The following is a 22,048-nucleotide window of genomic DNA, read 5'->3' on the forward strand; positions in this document are numbered from 1 at the left end:
CAGAAGCATGAGGTGTGTTCAGATTCGGTGCCGAACATTTGTGGCAACTTGTTCTATAATGAACAGTTAGATTAAAATGGTCCCATACTTTTTTGTTTTTGAGGTCAAGTATTTTAGTCAAGTAACTCGATTAATTGTTGCACTCCTATTATCAAGATACATTTATAATAAGTAAATACGTCCATTTTTGTCAGCGTGCATAAAAGAAATGTTACCGTTATTTTGTGTTTTTATGCTTAGTAGTGGGATTTGTAGTTGACCTTGATTATTCTCAGTTAGTTAACTGCAAATCTTTTTTTTATCATCAAATGTTTACACTAAAATTTCCTGCTCATATTACTCTTTGTTATTGTTTGCTATCTGGTGTCGACTAGAGGAGGGTGGGTTGCCCTTTTGATTCTTGGTTCCTCTCAAGGTTTCTTCCTCTTACCCTTAGGCAATTTTTTCTTGACACTGTTGCCCTTGACTTGTTCACGGGGGGCTTGGATCAGGATTTTCTGTAAAGCTGCTTTGCAACAATGCCTGTTTTAAAAAGTGACTTGACTTGATTTAAACCCACCAGAGATGAAATTGATACATTGCAGAAATTACTATTAAATTTAATCGCAAAATGCCTTTGGTGAACATGTCACTGTCTTTCTCAGGGGAATGTTCTTTACATAACTGAGTATTTTATTTTTTTCTGCTTTTAGTCCAGAAAGGCACGTTTCCACCAATAACCTGGCAAGGGTAGTAAAGCCTGAGTAATTGATTACAGCGCTACCTTGGTCTTGTTTTCATTAGAAAATCTCCAGGATCCTAGAACCTCTGGGTTTGGTTATATTCATAGATCTTAGGTTAGAAGACCTCTGATGATTGTGATGGGACACCACACTCCTATTAGATTAAACTGCTCTAATTCAGAAACGGCATATTTCCACGAAGTCTGGCAAGGCTTGGAAAGAATGGGTGAATATTGAATAGAGAGTTTATTGGTTTAGGTTTAGTTAGAAGATCTCTGCAGTTTCTAGGAATTGTGGGTTTGGTTTTGTTTGTAAATCTTTGTGATGGGACTCTACACCCCTCAGTCTTACACACACCCACACAAACACGTTTTGATTCTGCAGGCCTGTGGTGGATGTTTGATGTGCACTCTGAAGCTGAGGAATGTGGCCAGAGCAGACATGACTGGCTGGGATATGTGGGACTGTGCTGGTGTCCCGACCCCCTCCCCCAGTCCCCCAGCTCTCTGCCTCCTCTCTCTTGGCACACCTTCACACACTCGCTGCTTTGAGTGCTCAAGCCAGAGCGGGCAAATCCACCCTCTCCCCAGACTCCCATTGTTGGGGCTCATTTTGCTCCTGCGTTGAGAGCTCAGCCAAATAAAATCAAAGGCTCTCTGTCCAAATAGCCATCCAGCAATGCTAATGGTTGCTGATTTTGCGCATATCTTCCAATGCCACTTGTGTCAGTCCCCTGTCTTCTCTCTCTCTCTCTCTCTCTCTCTCTCTCTCTCTCTCTCTCTCTCTCTCTCTCTCTCTCTCTCTCTCTCTCTCTCTCTCTCTCTCTCTCTCTCTCACTTTTGAAAATAACTGGTCATTCACACATCCAGAGAATAACTCATTCAATCAAATATTTCGATAGAATGTTCTCTCCAAGTGGTACGTTTGTTCAGGCATTTGATTCTGGCCATCGTTCTGCTGTAATTCTACTAGAAGTATTACCTTTTGGCCTTGGTGTGTAGCCAAAGCACAAAGATGGAGCAATCAAACTCAATCTGCTGTACATTCAAAGCCATGCTCTCACTAACATTGACTATAAAAATTATTTAAATGTAATATGCAGCTGTGATTTGGTTGCTTGGCTGTAGTTCTTCGGTTATCTTTTTGGTCAAAAACGGATTGTTACAGAAGTACATTGACGGTATCTTGAAACGAGAATGTGTCTGGGAACAACTTGTCAAACTTTTGGTGCTGAATTGCACCAAATTTGGTGCTGCCAAGAGCTTCTCCCAGTGGTGGCCACTGACTTAGAGCTAGGCCTTTAACTCAAGCCATAATGTCAAAACCCAGTCGAAACGCCTCCACTTCTGCTAGCATCCCTATGGAGTTCTAGTAGTTTGGCTAATGGCAATTCACATGAACTTTAGATTAAACGCAGGCATTTGAAGCTTCAGTAGAGATCAAGAGTTGCCACCATTGTTTTTCATTTCTAAAAACCCATTTATTAGGCTGCAGCTCATTTACAGTAGTTAGGACTTCCAGAAAGCCTAGAGTGACATTCTTTGTCTTCAACTAAATTGGTCCCGCCTAATATTGGAAATTAAAATGTGATTGGTTGATTCTTCTGCCGTGTTTTAACTATAATGATGGTTCATTTAAAATGTTTGGACTTGTCTTTAGCTCTTTAAGTCTTAGCCAATAGGAGCGTTCGTTTAGCTATATCTGCCCAAATACCGTAGAGAAAAACATTTCCTGACTGGTCAGTTTTGTGCTGGGCATTTTTAAACTATATAACTCTTTTGCTTTTATTTGAAGCTTAACAATGGAAAAAGAAGGCTGAAATGGCCCTGAAGGATCCCTAAAAAGCCCTGATAGCACCTTCTATAATCCACCCCCAATTTTTTTTAATGTCTGTAGTTCATAAGTATGACAAGCTAACCAGATAAATGTTGTTGTTGGCTAACAGAATCTTTCCCTTTTTGCTTTGCCTGTTTATTTTTACTTTTTTGTTTAATATCAATCCCATTTTCAAAAATGTTGCAATGCTGTGCAAAATAATAAATTAAAAACAAAATTTAATGAAGTGCAAATAATTTATGCCCTATATTTAATTGAAAATAGTACAAACATAGCATATCAAATGTTGAAACTGAGTTCAATGACAGTGATGCATGTTAAAAATCGGCCATGATTGGAATCTGACGAGTTTTGTTCCGAACAACAATGTTGCAAATTCATAATGTAAATAACATGAACTGAGTCAGTACAGTCACACTGTATTTGAATGCTGCTGCTAAATCCTGTACTTTAAAGGATTTTTTCGTAAGATCTGTGACTCATTGCGCTAAATAGCCAAGTGACTCTTACTTTTGATGAAGCTCATTATGATTCGTGCTGTTTAAATAGGCAGCTGATTATTCATTTATTTAACATGTCAGTTTGGCTAATTATAGAGCATGATGTTTGTTATACTGCGACTTTGGAAGGTATTTGCGACTAATAGAAAGTACTGAAATGTGCTTGTGCACATAGTGCAGGTTTGATAAAAAAAAGTAAGTAGTAAATAATGTGTGTGTGTGTGTGTGTGTGTGTGTATGTATGTATGTATGTATGTATATGTGTATATATATATATATATATATATATATATATATATATATATATATATATATGTATGTGTGTGTGTGTGTGTGTGTGTGTGTGTGTGTGTGTGTGTGTGTGTATATATATATATATATATATATATATATATATATATATATATATATATGTATATGTATGTGTGTGTGTGTGTGTGTGTGTGTGTGTGTGTGTGTGTGTGTATGTATATATATGTATGTATATATATATATATATATATATATATATATATATATATATATATAATATTTTATAGTTAGATAAATAACTGTTAATAGCTGCAGTGGACATGAAGCAATTCTCAAAATATCCACTCTCCTTTAGGTCAGACAACCAGATTACCATTTGCCTGCTTTTGGCTTTTCATTTTATCCCCGGCTCCAGTGCCAGCTCACATTGTCTGTGTCGTAACCAAGCCCCCCTGGGGTGTTGATAATGTCCTAAATAAAACGTGCCCCGCACACACTCACACAGGCACTGGCACTGCCAGATCTCCGCTATACATAGCCTGGCTTAGATTTTAATTTTAACTCTGTTGATTGAGGCCCGAGTCTGATTGTTGGATTAGGGGACAGGAAAGAGACCGAGGTAAAGCGATTTGGTGAGGTGAGCTGGAGGAGTACTGGGTGTGCTGTCGTAATTTAGTGAGGATACAGCGCTAGTGCTGTTGCTATTGGTTCCTATAGTTATGGAATAATCTACTGAAGAATTTGACTATTAATGAAGTAACCAGACTGAAAAAAACCAAGAAAAATTAACAGTAAAATTGTATAGACAAATACAAGCTTTTTAAAAGACCTCACTTTAGGTGTGTATGGCAATAAATGTGTAATCGGGTTTGTCCACCAAATTTTTTTTCTTAGTGCATTTTTATCTGTAGTTCAGTTAGCACTGCTTATGCCAGGGATCAAGCTGTGCTACAACACCCTAGAAGTTCTGCCTTACATAGTCTATATACCATTTGCAAGCAGAATACAGCAAAACAACAGAAGCAAAAATGAAGGTTCCTGCTAGCACAACCACAGTTTTTAGAACGTTTAAAAAATTTACAAAAAAATGAGTATGAATTAAAATGAATGGCTTTGTATGACCAGCCATTTTTCTGTTTCTGAGCATGTTTGATTTTATTGGCACGTACGTATTTTAGTATGTATACTTTATAAAAGTATTTTACACTTTTTTTTTTTTACTATCTGCTTTTTTCTTTTTTAGATTTTGGTTGGATTTAGAGTTTGTCTCGATAGAGCCAAGAATTTTCATCTTGGTGACCAAAGCAGGAAACGATCCTGTTGCACTGTGGGTCTAATTAACTTGGGCCCAGTCCCATTTCACCCCTCGGTCCTACCATTTACCCCTCCATTTTGCAGGTTCACATCTAGTGGGTAGGGTGTCCAGAATTTTTTTTTTTTGTTTGTTTGTTTTGATAGAGGTGTAGGGCCTTCCAGACGGTGGTTTTTCAGAGGCACACACCAAACTGAATATTATGAAGGGAAAAAAAGAGAAAAAATGGCAAGATGGCTGCACAAGCAACCAAAAATCCCAGAAATTAGTCTTTTCTCTATTAAAAATGATGATGTATTATCTTGGTTTATTGTCATTTCAATGGATTACTAGTTGTATGCTAATGTCTTGGTTGGTAACTAGCTAAACCTTAGTCCAGCAGTATTGACGTCTGAAGTGCCAAAATTTAACTGCTGCTAGATTTAAGGTTTTGCTATATTTAAGGTGGTCAAACAGGAAGCTGGAGAATAGCTGACTTTAGTTTCGTTTCACTGAAGAATTAGTGGTGGGTGATAACAAATAATCGTATCCCACTCTTTGAAAGCATATGATTCCCTAAATTAACTAAAGCCAATCAGGTTACTGAACTTCACCCCAGGTCACCTACAGAGGACTGCTAGTAGCCTGTTAATGAAGTAATGCTCTTCTTTATTTGAGGGTCCTGTTTTGTAGATTTCAACAGTGACCCCTTTTAACTTTGTTCTAATGGGCAAGGTGACACTAAAAACAAGGAGTAGGGGTAAAAATAAGAGATGGGATCGGGCCTACCTTTTGTAAAGAGAAGTCGTATACAGAAAAAGTCTAAACTGTTTGGAAATATTTAATGGCCTAGCTGAGCACACATTTTGTTTTGTGATCATGTTTTACGTTTTTGGTTGTAATATTGCTGCAAACCATTAAGTCTCCATGGGCATAGCGTTGCCATTGCTTTTCCACAACAAATAAAAGTAAAATCACTAACACACAGCCTCAAGTGGCCCAACTGCCTTTATAGCATTAATGCATGATCAGATCATTGTATGCAGTCGTGTGTGTGTGTGTGTGTGTGTGTGTGTGTGTGTGTGTGTGTGTGTGTGTGTGTATATGGCCTATATTTGTTTCAAGTCACTTGTTTCATGTGCATTCTGCATACGTGCTTACGTCTACAACCAGTGGACAATGAAATTTGGAAAATATTACTTGTATAACTTCCTGTTATCAGTACCTGAGGCCATGAGGCCATGGCACTGCCTGATACAGCTGGACAAGTGAGGCAGACACTGTGGGAAGAAATAGAAATGTGCTAATAAATCTGTTGTCCTTGCTAGGCTAAAGGCTAGTCCTAAGGTACTGGTTACTTCTTTCATATTTCTTTCAGACCTACTGCGCTAACTCTGACTGCGCAGTGAGAGATGATGGAAGAACTGCTGCATTTTCATTTTCACTTGAAGTGTGACTAACAGGTTATCATGGGTGTTTTCACTGTCTGTATGTTGTGTTGTGCTGGTGTAAAGGTTGGATTTTCAGCCTGCATACCAGATGAACTGGTAAATCTCCCAGAGGTACTGGCAAGTGTGAACACACCCTTGGTGTAAGAGAAAGCAGCATGACTTTTTTTAGAATATGCTTTATCAGGAAAAGTGCCAGCTTAGCATTGCTGATTCATTGAGAATGTAAATTTTAATTGATGAGTTTTGTATAATCAAATAAACGAGACCACCACCTGGTTCATTCCATGAACTAAAAAGGAGAAACCTGAACCACAGCCCTAACTCTAAAACAGAGAACAAGGCCAAGTGGTGTCGCATGCCTCTTGCTGCACATGTTTTTTGCATGTGTGTTTGTATGAGGCCGTCTAATCAGCAGGCAGAGAGAGACTACAGACAGGAGGCTCTCATTACTGTAATGATCCTCAGTCGGCCCATCCCACCACACACACGCAATTTTGGCTTAGAAAGGACTGCACGTGTGCGTGTGTGTGCGCGTGAGTGAATGTGCACAGACGTACACACTCTGTGCAGAACCCCCCCTGAGAGTCCTGCATGCTTCCACACGCTTTGGCAGAGTTTCTGTATGTGAGTAAGTGCACGATCTGACGTCTGTATTGTAAAACGTGGAGTTTTTGTGGTTGGTGTTTGGTATGTGTGTGTGTTGCCTTGGCGCTCCTCTGAGAGTGTGTGTTTGCAACATGTGTAAGCAGTGGTTATGTGGAAACATTTTTTAATGTATGTCTGAGAGAGCGAGAGAGAGAGAGGGGGAGGTCTCACACTTGTTTCGGGCTGTTTAGCTGCTCGTGCCTGTAGGCATGGGTGGGACTCTGGAATACATTTAATTGATTTTATCAGTGACAGTCGAATGCAAAAGTTTGAACACCCTGATCAAAAGACATTTTGTTGATTTCTATTTGTTTTTTATTTATTTATGTATTTTTTCTTCCAATTTTCCCCCACAAATTTAGTCCTATCCAGTTCCACCCACTAGTTATGGCCACCCATCAGGTGGCTGAAGGCTGGCACAGGCTTCCTATGAGACCTGTGAAGTGCTACCGCTTCTTTTCGAACTGTTGCTCACACGTCGTCATTGGACAGTTAAGCGCGCTCGGAGGTCTGTTATGTCAGCTAACGGATGCCTGCGCTGGCTAGCAGCATGCTGAGTGATGAGGTATAGGGAGGGCCATCCTACACACCCAGATAGAGCGAGGTCAGTTGTGCTGTTCTTGGCCATGGATAGCTGTAGCATCACCAGGGAACGAGTTTTGTTGATCTAAGTGAAAATAAGTTAATACGTCCTCTACAGGGAACACACTTAAATATACCATTTATCTGCAAATTTTAGTGCACAATGTCTGTTTATTTGCTAAGATTTGCTAACATATTGGAAAACTATAAAATGTGCTGTAACTTTGCACATTTGACCATGTTTTATGCATTGTGTTAAATTCAGCATATAAACAGTAATTGTGTGGTAAACAGGAGTGCGTTCTCTGTAGAGGATGTAACTTATTATCCCTTAGAAAATGCACCAAACATGTCATTTCACAAGTGGCACCCAAACTTATGCACATGTCAGTATAGTTTGAGTGCTTTGGAATGATCCATTTTATCCATTATATGTAGTGTAGTCAGTCATTGTGTCGCTGTTAATTTGCTGAAGGTTTAGTCACTGATCCTGCTGTGGTTTATGTGCCACTTTCTGAAACACTAAACAGATCAGTAAAATATTTGGAAAGGGTCAGTCATTTAATTACATTTGTTCCTGAACACATCTTTTGTAACGTTGAGAGGTTAATGGGGTTTTTGTTGTGTATCATCATCAATGCTGTGGGTGGGAGTGAGCGGGCCTAATTCAGGGGTCAGCAACACGTGGCTCTTTTGCTACATGTGGCTCGGAGCTCTGTTGTGGCTCCACAGCAGAATTAGATTTTTAGGTAAAAATAAAATAATCCTCCTTTGCAGTAAAATAAAGCTCTGCTGATTGTTCTAACAGTTTTATCAATAAATCCTCTTCTAGGCTACGTTAACAGCGTTTAACTGCTAATGAGAAACTGTCATACACCTAAAGATTTGCGAAGCTGAAGTCGCTTCTCTTTCCTCAGCTTCTTATTCAAATTTTCCAGTTCCACCTTAAATGGTGCAGCAGTTACATTCTGGCACCTCAGGCACCATTTAAGGTGGAACAGGAAAATCAAACAAACTGGCGAATGAGAAGTGACTTCAGCCTCGTAAAACGTTGAGACATTTTACAAGAAACTGTTCAACTTTTGGAGATGCGAGAAAAGCAGCTAAAGCTGGAAGAAAAGAAAAATAAGTATGGAATTTTGTTTATATTATATCTTTTAGCCTGTACTAGTACATTAACACACACTGAGACATATTTACTGCCAAGACGGTTAAATATGTTGTGGCTCCCAAAGTGGCCACATTAGTAATGATTATGTAAATAAGGTTTTATATTTCATTTGTTTACCTTATTTTATTTATTTTTTTAAATAAAAGAATAAATGAATAAATTATGGTGGGGGCGCTTCTGAGAACTATGGTTCTGTCTGGTGAGCCGGTCAGAGCGCAGAGGAGTGAAGTTTTTTGTACTTTATTCACAGAGGTGGCAGCCTGTGAGCCAGAAGTCAGTATTTGAGTGCGTGTGTGTGTGACTAACACCATCAGTAGCTGCTTTTCCATCCACTGTCTGCAGAAATTACAAGTGATGAAATGATTGTTTGCATCACTCACTTTCAGTGGTAACACTTTTTTTCCTTCAAAAGATCACATTCGTTTTGGCTTATTGGTAATGTTTTCATTGTTTTTATTATTTAGATTTTTTTTGCGTGCCTTTTCTCTGCCATGTAGAGCTGTTTGAGCATGTTCCATTTAGAAAGGCTGTAGTCTTTTCTGCTCTGGTGTCTTCCTCAGTCTGACTCTGCCTCTCCACCATGCTGTTTGTGTTTCATGCAAGAGGCACATGAAGGAAATCTGTCATGTGATGCTAAATATATGAATAAGTCTGTTTTTCAGTGTAGGTTTCTGCAGTATTCAGGTATCGATACAGTTTTTCCACTAAAGTTCAATGGAGAAAAAATTGGTCAATGTTCATAAAATATTAGACTATTTTCCCTAAGCTATATTAGGGTCAGCAACACGCGGCTCTTTTACTGCCCTGTTGTGGCGCCACAGCAGAATTAGATGTTTAGGTAAAAATAAAATAATCATCCTTTGCTAATGAAATAAAGCTATGCACAGTTTTAAACAATGTAATGCTAAGAAAATTCAAATTTAACCCTGAAGGTTAGCGCGCAGACTGCTCGTCATCATGGCAACAATCTCGCCTAGCCAGCAGTTCATGAAAAGGCAGAGAGAAAGATTTAAGATGAACATCGCTAATTTGGAGTCAACTTGACTTAATTGCATTTATAATCACTCCAGATGATTTCCTGGGATGTTTAATCTGCAACGAGAAACTGTCAAACGCTAAAGTCATGAAACTGTAGTCAGAATCTCGTCTGAATTTTTCAGTTCCCCTAAATGGTGCAGCGGCTACATTATGGCTCCTCAGACACCATTTAAGGTCGACCAGGACAATTTGAACAAATAGTGGGTGAATGAGAAGCAACTTCAGCCTTATAAAAAGCCGAACATTGAGAGACATTTTACAAGAAACTATACAGCTTTTGCTACGTACTAATCACAGCAGCTACAAACAAATAACTCACTATAGCCGTGAAGTAAACTACATTTGTGAAAGTGAAACGAACTCAAGTACACAATTAAACTAACGACAGTGTGGCCCAAACTGCAGGATTATAGAAATCTTCACACATTTTGTTCTCGATTGTTGTTGGTCGTCAGAGTCCCCACATCACACAATTTGTCTTGAATGAATCATCACACACTTTCAGATACAGGTGAACAAGAGTCCCAAGAAATGGTTTGGATTCTGAAAGCAGTTTCTTGCGAACTACATCGCAGGATTTCTCGTAAACTAACATTACTTTAGATCTAAACAAATATGACTGATGACCGAGGCTGTTGCTGTGCTAGTGGTGTTTGCTTTTTGTGTTTTATTGCACACATTCTACAAACATTCATGCTGGTGCCACAACTCATGTTTATCCTCCTCCTTTGTAGTCCACTTAGCTCTCAATTCAGTCGCCATGCTTACAACTCCTGCCTTACACTCTGACAGGTTCTGTTCAGATCAGCTCTCATTAGTTGAGGGTCTTTTGAGGCATAACGTCAATGTCGTCGTGTTTTTGGTATCCACCCCACACTGCAGGATACTGCATCGTAAATATCGAACATGTTTAATATTAACGATTCACGATTGGGGCGATAGGAAGTAGATTGGAGGAATAAAGGTTGTCGTTTAAGATCACCCCGATATCGGGAGACGTTTTCCAGTTGTCAGGAGGAGCAAATTGGTCCCAAGATTGGCTTGATCATGCTGTAGTGTGAGCCAGGCGTAGCAAGGCTCAAACCTGCCTTAACAATGGTTAGTAAAAGAGATTTACTTCATTCCCTCACACAACAACAGACTGTAAACTAATGAAAGAACTGTGTGTATATGTTCTCTAAGGGGACCAGAAAGAAACGTGTTCTTTTCCAACTGAGCTTTTTTTGCACATCATAAAGAGTAAACCATACCCTTCACAGACAAGTGCTCTAATATGTTGGATAATGTAAAATGTAGTGCTTTCAGAGCTGAATGTCGTTATTAACATGCTGTGTAAAAGTAAATGCATAAATATCAATACAGCGGGCACTCTAACACTAGGGATGCGCATTCTGACTCATTTCAATATTTGAGTGTACATGAGTTAATGAGCAGGTTAACCACAGGTAATGAAGAAAGGCTCAAGAAATGAAATGATAAATACTTGGGCTGAAATGAATTTATGGTTTACTCTTCTAAGTGTTGGTGCTGCTGTTGAGAAGGTAAAGAAAATCAGTAGCACAAAACTTCAGCAGCAAGCAGAGGAAAACATCTCGCTTCTATCGGAAAAAAAACTCACATCTTTCATGTTTGTTTTTCAGATTTTTACATAATTTGAAAATGCCTCTTACCTTTTGCATTATATGCACTGTACATTGTGAAATGGACTCAAAGAAATGACCCAAAATTAATTGGAAAAAAATGTAGTTCCTTTGACTTGCATTAAAAGTAAAGTAGGTTTTTCCTTCTTCTGTGAAATTTATATATATATATATATATATATATATATATATATATATATATATATATATATATATAAAAAATTACACACACACAAGCACAGCCCTAATGGAGACATAATAACCTACTGATCAGCTCCTGCTTTTGATGTGTGTGTGTGTGTGTGTGTGTGTGTGTGTGTGTGTGTGTGTGTTTAACAGTGCTGTGCTGACAGAGCTGTCATGGTGCTGGCAGGTTGCAAATTTGTTCCAATGATCACGTCTTATCTGCTGTCAATACCAGAGAAAGATTGGCAAAGTGTGTGTGTGTGTATGTGTACTTGTCTCTAGCACCCTGTGAGGACCAAATGTCTTTGGAGTCATGAATTTTTGTGACCCATTGAGATTTCTTTATTTATTTATTTTTTTTAAAAGCCAGTGCTCAGACTATGTGGGCTAAATAAACACACACACACTAGCACTATTTCCAGTGCTTTCCTTTGGCCAGTATCACAATATAAAGAACATTTGCTTGCATGATCCAAACAGGCGTTTAAAATTCTTAAAATAAGAATCACTCGCTCTCAAAGCAAAGTGGCACAAGGCTAAAAGACAACGGTTTATCACAATGAGTTACACTTAATTATGCTATGGCAGCAGCATTGAAATACAAAATCAGCCAATAATCAATGTAATATGTAATAATCCAAGATTTAAAGCCAAGAGTCTGCTAAGTCTAAACTTGGCTGATTTAAATCATGCATCCCTACTCAAGATGACAGGACATGAGGACATTTTGCTGGAAAACATGCTGTTTACATAAAAGCAACTACAGTTTCCTCTTTGGAAAAACTGAAAGAGCAGAATGAGTCCAACCCCCCCGAGTCTCAGACTAATTATTATATGCAGTCATTTCTACATGAGATACTGTGTGTGAGTGTGTGTGTGTGAGGCTGGGGGTTGGGGAGTTGTAAGGGGGTGTGTCTGCTGCATGCACCCCCACGCACTCTTTTGGTCCATCCATTTGTCTCCATCTCGATCAGTCTCTTTCACGCTCTCCTGGTCATATAATCATATGGCTGTTGGGGCACACTTTTTTTTTTTTTTTTTTTTTTTTTTTTTTTTTTTTTTTTTTCACACCCACAGTGACTAACACACTAATGTAATGAGCTTCAGCCAAGCCACACAAGAGCTTTTCCCCCAAAGGGCTCTTTATGGCCCAGTGTGCAAATATTCATCAGTCTGTGTGTGTTGTGGAGATTTCGGATTATCTTCTAGCGGTGTTGTTGATGACGTCGTTTCCATCTTCACATGTTTGATTCTTGCAGTATTAAGTGATGGTGCAGTAAACAATGAGCAAAAAAATCAAGTTGACAGTTTTATTCTTTAGCACAAATATGGTTGATCAGTTAAGACATGTTTGTCTGAAGTCAACTTCTTTAACCTTGCAGCTATAGAGCAAAATTAATGTAGTTTGCATGAAAGTATGTCACACATCTAAAAACAGTGGTCATGATTATGTTGAGACCTGAGTTTTGTCCATGCTGTTCTTCATTTTTTGAAGATAACAGTACGTCTCTCTCACACACACGCACACACCTTCTAAGCCACTTCTCCCTCAGGGTCACGGTGGGGGGGCTGGAGCCTATCACAGCTGTCATCAGGCGGAAGGCAGGATACACCCTGGACAGGTTGCCAGTCCATCGCAGGGCGTATGTCATACAGTATCAGAGATAGGCTTATCACAGTTATTGTGCAGTTATTTGATCGCAGTAATTTTATCTGGTTGCATTCATTTTTCAGAGTTGTTGGAATTCAGAATTTACATAGCAACATAACATGAATTTGGTGTGTTGTAAATCAGTTGAATGATGTAAATGAAGGTAGGAAATGCATTTATTGAGACACATAAAGAGTCTTACAAAAACAATGGAAGCTTTAACTTCTGCCTGGTGTTACAACTCATTCAGAGGGCAGTGGTGAGTAATGTTTGTTCAGTCGGGGCCTACTAACAAGGAAGAGGAACAGTTTGTAAACGGTGAACAAACAAAGAATTACATTATTAATGCTACACTGTGTAAGAATAGGGGATTTAGAGACCTCTCTGGTGGAAATGTATAATTGCATGCAGCGTGCAGAAGAACATCAGTTGTGCTTTGGAGCCCTTCCTCCAGCAGGTGAATCTGACGATGGTGAGAATGTTGAAAGATTACTCATGGAGAATGGTGTGAGAATGATGTGAGCTAAAACAGCCAACACTGGATGCTGATGAGTACTTGGCATCTTGCCACTGTGGACAATGGTTTCTGGACCTCGTGAACATTAGCTAGAGTAGTTAGCCTAGATATTTATAGTCGCGCTATTTCTGCCTTTTCACGTCTTTATTAAAGCATGCTTGGTAACATGCTTGTGTTAGTGTGCTTTTTTTTTTTTTTGGAGTGGCAGAGTTTGACCCTTCAAAAATATGAACAAAACTGTAACATAAAAATAATAAAATGGCACTGCTTTTAATTTTTGTTTTAAAAAAGTACATAATGCAGCTTTAGGCTCAGTCCCATTTCACCCCTCGCCCCTGCCACTTATTACTTAATACTCGGTTTTCTGCGTTCACGCCTATGGGCTAGGGAGTCCTGATTTTTGTTGAGAGAGAGAGGGGTAGGATGAAGTGTTGGGGCTACATGGACCTCCAAACAGACATTTTTGAGAGGCACAATCCAAACAGAGTACTATGAGAGGGGAAAAAAGAAAACTGCCAAGATGGCTACACAAGTGACCAAAGAAACACACAAATGTATTTTCTCCATTTAAAAATATGCTAATCATTGTATGGTCTTTATTGTAATTTCAATGTACTATTATGGTCCTTATCTTGGGATAGTGTAGTGGTTAACACCTCTGCCTTCTACACTGCAGACTGGGGTTCAATCCCTACCTGGGCAAAAACCCTACACTATACCAATAAGAATCCTTGGGCAAGACTCCTAACACTGCCTTGGCCTACCTGTGTAAAATGATCAAATTGTAAGTCGCTCTGGATAAGAGCGTCGGCCAAATGCCATAAATGTAAATGTTATCTTCATTATAAGCATAAAAATTAACCAAAAATACACTGATGTCTCCGTAGCTAGCTAGCTAAATTTCCGGTTCCACCTTAAATAGTCCAGCAGCTCTGACACCTGAAGCACCAGAATATGGCTGCTCAATTTAAGGTGGATACAGGAAAATTCGAACAATATCTGATGGATAAGCTGACTTCAGCTTCATATCATCAAAGAGTTAGGGGTGGGTGATGATAAATCATTTTCACATCTCCCCTCTTTGAAAGCATATGATGCCTTAAATGGAACTAAAGCCCAGCAGTGAGGAGCTGAAATTACCCTCCTCTGCTATCACTGCAGACTGGCAGGGTGGTCTGTAGAGCACTGCTAGTAGCCTGTTAATGAAGTAATGTTCATTTTTTCATTTGAGGGTCCCATTTTGTGGGGAAGATTTGAACCATTACCCCTTGTAACTAATTTCCAAGGGGAATAGTGACACCCAAAAATAAGGGGTAGGGGTAAGAAGAAGAAATGGGGTTGGGCCTTTGTGAGCAAGCAAGGCTATTCAAGATAACTGAGTCTGTGATTTCAGTGTAATGTTTGCACAGTGCTCAAGTATAAAATTCCACTTCTTGTTAGCTACTTTAGCCTTTTGGCTCCAGTGGAAATTAAAGATGCAAGCTCCCACGCACACACTTAACACGGCTTGGCAGATCTGCCACATTTTAAACAGTTCTCTTCCATCTAAGTTAGTTTTCTAAATCTGCACCAGCCTTACATCACTCTGGCCTCTGTATGTTCTTTGCGATAGATTCTATGATAAATATGCCTTGTGATCTTGCCTGATAGGCTGACGTCTGTATGTGTGTTACAGCCTTGCTGTGTTCGGATGTTTCTGTGGAATGTGCCCTCACCACAGCACTACAGAGACAGTCTAATGCAGGGAGAGAGGGAATAAATAAGGAAAGCCAGTGTGTGAACGCGTGCCGATAGATTTGTCAGTTCGCGGAAATCCTGCGACGCGGGCGACTTCTACAGCAAGGCAATTCCACAGTAATAAAATCTATCAGGGGAATGAATTTAATCCCCCCACCCCAACCCCCTTTCCCCTCTTCCGCCCACCCCCCTACCCAGCCCCCTCCCCACCCCCCAACAGTAGTGATAAATGAGTCAATTATCGGCGTCTGCACAGCCCTGCAGAAGGGGAGCGGATGTGCCGTTATTACCTGTTGCAGTGCCGTAATGTCGCAGTATTAATCATATTCTAATTTTCTCAGGCCCTCGCTCTCGGCACGCATAAATCTAGCATTCGCAAACAAGTCAGCAACGTCAGGAGAGCTGCTAAAATACAGCAAGGGCAGTGTGTACGTGGGTGTAAATGTGTGTGTGTGCGTGTGTGCGTGTGTGCGTGTGTGCGTGTGTGCGTGTGTGCGTGTGTGTGTGTGTCTGTGTGTGCAGTTTGTGCTGTAGAGGACATCGATGAGATGTCACCCAGTGAAGGATTTGCAGAGCGGCGGGGTTTTGGGGTCATGCAGCTTGTCTCGGAACATTGACTGAATGACTTTGCTGGGATTCCTTTTTCTGTTTTCCTTCTCAGGGTTATTATGGCCGCAGGGCTTGATGGTCAAGGACAGCTCAAATACTGAGTTGAAAACCAAGCAAATGAGGCTGGAATGGACCCTTTTAATTGAAACTAATTTAAATGATCACCAAAAGGATCCATCTCTCTCTCCGTTCCTGATTAACATGAACAGCATGCAGAAAGTTAGTTTTGCTCTGTCTCTCCTGAAACGACTCCAGGATTTGGAGAGAATTTGAGTGAAAATGTTGGTCTGGTCTTAATGCAATGGTTCAGCTAGACATTTATGTGTTCGCTTACCCAAAATGTAGTCGATCAGCCAAGATGTGTTTACTTCTGGTTCAAATTTAGCTTCTTTAGTTTTACACTGGAGCTGTAAACTAAAATTGGAGACTTGGAGCCACCAGTTTAGTATCTTGCAAACCACGTACGACTAGGGTAGGGGTCAGCATTTCAAATATTAAGAAGAGCCATTTTGTCAGGTTTCAACAAAAACCTAACCACCTTGAGAGCCACAAAATTTCATGTCCATTTTATTGAAGTAGCATTTCACCATCTTTGCTATAAACATGTCTCAGTAAGTGCTAATGTACTAGTATAGGCTAAAAATATGAATGAAAATGCAGGCTTACTTTGCTCTGCTTTAAGCTCAGCTGTAGCTGCTTTTCTCGCGACTCCAGCAGGACACTTTTCAACAAAGGTAGAACAGTGTCTTGTAAAATGTCTCTCATTTGCCTGATTCTTCTTCCATCTTAAATGCTGCTTGAGGCACCAGAATGTAGCTCAGTGTGTAGCTAAAAGTTGCACCATTTGAGGTGGAACATGAAAATTTGAACAAGAAGCTGGTGAATGAGAAGCTGATTTCAGCGCCGTGATTTTTGGTGTTTGATAGTTCCTCCTTGCAGACTAAACATGTCAGGAAACCAGTTGGAGTGATTGAAGTAATTTGTTATTGATATGTCTTAAATCTCTCTCTTTACCTTTTTGTTAGCTACTAGCTAGGCGAGATTGTTGGCTGCATTGCTACCTATGTGACCCACAGTCTGCGCAACAACCTTCAGAATAGTTTAAGACCATTTACTGTCAAAAAGCTTTATTTTACTGTAAGGTTTTTTAAGGAGGGTTATTTTATTTTTTTTATTACCTAAAAATCTAATTCTGCTTTGGAGCCGCAACAGGGCAGCAAAAGAGCCGTGTGTTGCTGACCCCTGTACTAGGGGACCTGCAGAAAGTGGTTAAGCCACATCCAGTTTAAAGTTTGGAATTTAGGAAGTGTTGCTTAGGAGTCAGTAAGTGGTTAAGAATGGAAATCAACTTTGATATTTTCTATTAAATATAATCAATTAAAGTTTTTTCCTTCTGACAATGAACCCTCTGCTGTGAGGGGGAAAAAGGTTTACACACACACACACAAGTTGTAACACACACACACACACACACACACATGGAATGTTTTTAGCTAGCCAGTGTTTAGCAAGCATGCTTATTGGCTCATGAATGCTAATGAGACCGAGTGTGTACTCATCAGAGACTCCATCTGAATGGATTCCTCCAACAGGCAATGGAAACTGAGAGCAATGAAAGAAGAAAATATAGCAAATAAATCAAGAAAAATTGTATATATAAGGAAGTGTTTTAATAAACTGAGTTTAAGACAGAAGCTCAGTTGAGTGCATGTACATCTAAAACTATTAAAAGCTGGGCACATCAGAAGTAGATGTAAACAGATACATTTGAACTGAAATGTTTCTTTGTTTCATTTTACAGCCTAAAGCTGGAGTGTGAGAAACTGGCTACAGAGAAGACAGAAATCCAGAGGCACTATGTGATGGTAAGAGTCGTCTACACACGCGCACGCGCACACACACACACACACACACACACACACACACACACACACAGTTGCTTTGAAGCATATTTTAGTGAGAGCCAGTCTGTGGAAGGTTTTCTCTCAGATCAATGCAAGTCGTCTTCTATCAGCCGTACTGATCTGTTTGGCCCCTGCAGAGAAAATCAAGATTTCTATCATTCTCTGCTTTGCATCAGAGAGCATTAGAACCAGCCTTTCAAAACGAAGACACACACACGCACAGTGCTCCAGTGGTCCTCCTGGTCAGGGCTGCTCTGTGTTACCTGGTCTGGCATTTTCTCCTTGCAGATGGCTATGCCCCTTCGTTCTTGCATGCCTTCTTGTGCTTTGTCCTTCTTTCCCTGTGTGTATCTCTCTCCCTCGCTCTTGCTTGCTCTCGCTCTTGCTCTTGCTCTCGCTCTCGCTTGCTCGCTCTCGCTCTTGCTCTCGCTTGCACTCGCGCTCTCTCGCTTGCTCGCTCTCGCTCTTGCTCTCGCGCTCTCTCGCTTGCTCGCTCTCGCTTGCTCTTGCGCTCTCTCGCTTGCTCGCTCTCGCTTGCTCTCTCTCTCTCTCTCTCTCTCGCTCTCTCGCTCTCTCTCGCTCTCTCGCTCTCTCGCTCTCTCTCGCTCTCTCGCTCTCTCTCGCTCTCTCTCGCTCTCTCTCTCTCTCTCTCTCTCTCTCTCTCTCTCTCTCTCTCTCTCTCTCTCTCTCTCTCTCTCTCTCTCTCTCTCTCTCTCTCTCCTAACCCCCCCCCCCCCTTTGGCTCATAATTTTTGGAGTCTGAGAGTCGCCTAGCAACAGTGTGGGTTCTTTCTTGGCAAGGCTACAGAATACAACAGGCAGCTGTCAGGATGGCTTCTTTTACTGCAAGATCTCATTTTCTGTCTCTCTCATTCTGTCTCTCTCATTCTCTGTCTCTCTCATTCTCTCTCAATATCTTTCTCTGCTTCCTTTACTATCTGCCTGTTTCTTTCTCCTCCCTTTCTTCTCTTCTTTATCTAAGTCAATCTGTCTTTCTTTTCTGCCTGTTTCTCCCTTCCTTTGTCTCTCAAATTACTTTTCTACTCTTTCTCTGAGTGTGTGTGTGTGTGTGTGTGTGTGTCCCTCTCTCGGAGTCTGTCTCGTTTCTCCTTTCCTCTCTCACTCTCTCTCTCACTCTCACTCTCGCTCTCTCTTGTTCTCCCTCACTCTATCTTGCTTTCATTCTTCCTCTTGGCCCATGCCAGGCCACTATTTAACAGCCAGCTGACCACACTGCAGGTGGTTCTGACAGCTCTGCCCATTTCTGATTGGGTCCAGGTCCTTGCACTGGCTACTCCAGCAGTGCTGAGAGCTATGTGGACCAGCAACCACTTTAACCCCTTAAACTCAAAAGAACTGGTCAGACAGTCCAGACCCACTTTCAGCTCTTCACATCAACACACTTTACATGTGAGGTTCACAGCAGATGCTAATAAATAACTTTTGTTACTAGATGCGTCCTAAGGTTAATTACCAAATAATAAGCCTACAGTTTAAGGGGCTAACCAGGCCCAAATGGGGTATACACTGCTCAGTAGTTATATTTTATCATTGTAAAAGTGCTGTTCAGTTGAGTTTAATGCAGTAATATGAATATTGAGTTTTATCACTTGTGTGGCAGTTTTTAATGACACCATTGGTGTGTTGGCTTATAAAGTCTTGGTTAAACTAAATATAATGCGCATCATGTACTATAATAATGGCTTCAAGTATTTAGCTGAAAATCACTTCCGTAAAAGCTGAGGTCTAATGAAGTTCTCCTGCTTTTCAGTACTACGAGATGTCCTACGGCCTCAACATCGAGATGCACAAACAGGTGAGTTTCACTGTGGATGTCAATAGTCTAAAGCCTGCAGGCCAGAGCAGGCCTGCCACATAATCCTATCTGGCCCGCAAAAGTATTTTAATTTTCTATTATTATTATTAGCCTGTTTCACAATGTGCTGCACTACAGTCCCCAGCATGCACTGCAGCTTCATGTGCTCTGACTCTCCTACCTCAACAACAATCTATGACAGTAGTTACACCTCAATTGTGCATAATGCTACACAATTCTGCACCAGTCATATCACCAAAATGCATTTCAGCTGCAGTGCAACCAACATAACCACCTAATCTTAGCTTAGCAGTTCAGAAAGCCCAAGTCTTGCAGCAAAGTAAAGCATTATTTGAAATGTACTAAATAGCTGAGTTTGTGAAGGATTATTTAACTGAAAGTTTTATTCCTTCAAAAATGAAATGGAGTGTAAAATGAGTTTGAACTTTTCGTTTATCTATACTTTTCTGCTACTAAACCTGCTCTGCATCTGCTGTGCAGGGTGACTCAGCATTTCTCCATTAGCTTGTGATGGCCTTTAGATGGCTGCAGTAGTCTTTCTATGCTTCCTTCACTGGACCTAAAAGAACAAAAGTGACCAAAATGTAACACTCAGGTTCCACACTGCCCTCTGGAGTCTATTTATATTTATATTTGAGAATCTAGAGGATTTTGCACATCATCTATAACAAATTGCAGGTCAAGATACGATTTTTTTCACATTCATATTACAGAAGCAAATCTGATTTAGATTTAGGAATCTTGTGGCATCTTATCTCAAGTTAAGAAGTCTTAACTTACTCGATCAAAATCAACTGTCATGTCTATTACCTAGCAACCAATCATACCTGCACAGCTGAAATGTAAACCCGTAAAACGGAGGTTAAGACAGCTCTGAGGTTTCCTTGAAGTTGGGATAGAATTTAGATTTAGTCTAGTTAGGATGTTTCTGTAATACTTCTTTCTAATCTGGAGGTAGGATAAGATCATGAACTTAGGAACTGTTGCTCTGTAATAGTTTCTGTCCTAAATTCAGTCTTAATTAAAGTTGCCATGGTGACTAAACAGATAAGATTTCAGACTCGAGATGTTTCTGTAATAAGGTCCCAGAATTCGTAATTTACTGTTTTGATTTGATTTATTTGTTTTTTAAATTCATTGACTTTTAAAAATTTAGACTCATTCCAAGAAAATACTTCACACCTCACCCATCAACAAAGCCAGCATGGAGCTTCTTCTATACAGTGATGAGAACATGGCTGCACACACAGAGCTCCAGTTCAACATGACTGTGACCACAGTGGACGTGCACGCCGACTGCTCTGAATGAGTTAAACAGAGCACTGGTGAGACTTTAGGTGTGGAAGAGTTAAGGTCTGTGTGTGGTGGTTCGCTGTGTCCGCACTCCAGGGGGAGTGATTTTGGTCTTTTATTGAAGTAATTGAGCTCAGCGTGCAGTTGGTCAGGCTGAACTTAGAAATGTGTCAATAAACAAACTGATTGGATCTGCAAACAGTGCATGATTGCTGAACACACATACACACACTCGTGTGGTGTGTTGAAGGATTGTGTGTGTGTGTGTGTGTGTGTGTGTGGGTTTCATCTACATTTCCTGACCTTCCTTGCTTTTTTATTATTGCCCCTCCCCCGCCCAGCCCCCCCATCTCCTGCAGACGTTTGGGCCATGCTGAATTTTACTTTAAATCAGGTCACTGCTCTCGCTCTCTCTCGCTGTCTCTCTCGCTCTCGCTCTCTCTCTCGCTCTCTCCCTTTACTCACTCTTTTTCGTTTTTTCTTTATCCCTTTACCTCACTCGCACTTTCTCACTGTTTCTCTCTCTCCCCCTTGCTCTCTCTGTCTCCTATGCTCTTTCTCTTATGCTCTCTGTTTCTCTCTCTTGCATATTCTTCATCACTCTCTTCCTCTTCCTGCCCTCTTTCTCATTCTCTCTTTCCCTGCTCTCTCACTATCGCCTTCTCTCACTCTCCTCTTACATTCTCCCTGTAGCTCAAATTTTTGCTCGTCTCTTTCTCTCGCCCTTTTTTCCCTCATCTTTTCTCTCGCTCTTTTTCACTCTCTCTCTCCCTCCATACACATTGTGAATTCCCTCTTCTAGTAAAACCATCAAACCTTTCTACTCTTCCCCTCAACCTTCATACTGCCACCTTTTTCTTTTGTTCTTCCTATATCCTGCTCTGTTCTTTTATTCCTTTCCTCCCCATTCTTTTTTTCTTTTTCCAGTGTCTCTCCCCCCCCCCTCCCTTCTCTCTCCCTCTCCTGATGTTAGTTGTCATTTTTTCAAACAAGAAATCATTGTGCTTCCCCAGGAAGAGTGTTGAAGGATGGATGGATGGATAGAGGAAGGGTTAGACGAGAGCAGAAAGATGGGAGGTTCTGTTTATCTCTCAGAGATGGACAGATAAAGAGAAAGGAATGAAGATGCACTTTGTGGGGGGTAGACTTCATGCTGAGCTGTGTTACTGTAGCTCTGAAGAGACAG

The 22,048-nt window shown here is 40.5% G+C and overlaps 1 protein-coding gene across 5 annotated transcripts in view; it reads left to right on the plus strand.

Moving 5' to 3' along the window:
- The window catches only part of tle2a (TLE family member 2, transcriptional corepressor a), a 52,750-nt gene that overhangs the window by 13,201 nt on the left and 17,501 nt on the right, over positions 1-22,048 (plus strand). For all 5 annotated transcript variants that reach the window (XM_037545517.1, XM_017702269.2, XM_037545519.1 and 2 more), the window contains 2 exons: positions 17,630-17,693; positions 19,504-19,548. In XM_037545517.1, coding sequence (XP_037401414.1) covers positions 17,630-17,693; positions 19,504-19,548 — 109 coding nt within the window. The remainder of the gene's footprint in view (positions 1-17,629; positions 17,694-19,503; positions 19,549-22,048) is intronic.

Source organism: Pygocentrus nattereri, chromosome 15, assembly GCF_015220715.1.
Source record: "Pygocentrus nattereri isolate fPygNat1 chromosome 15, fPygNat1.pri, whole genome shotgun sequence".
Lineage (NCBI taxonomy): Eukaryota > Metazoa > Chordata > Actinopteri > Characiformes > Serrasalmidae > Pygocentrus > Pygocentrus nattereri.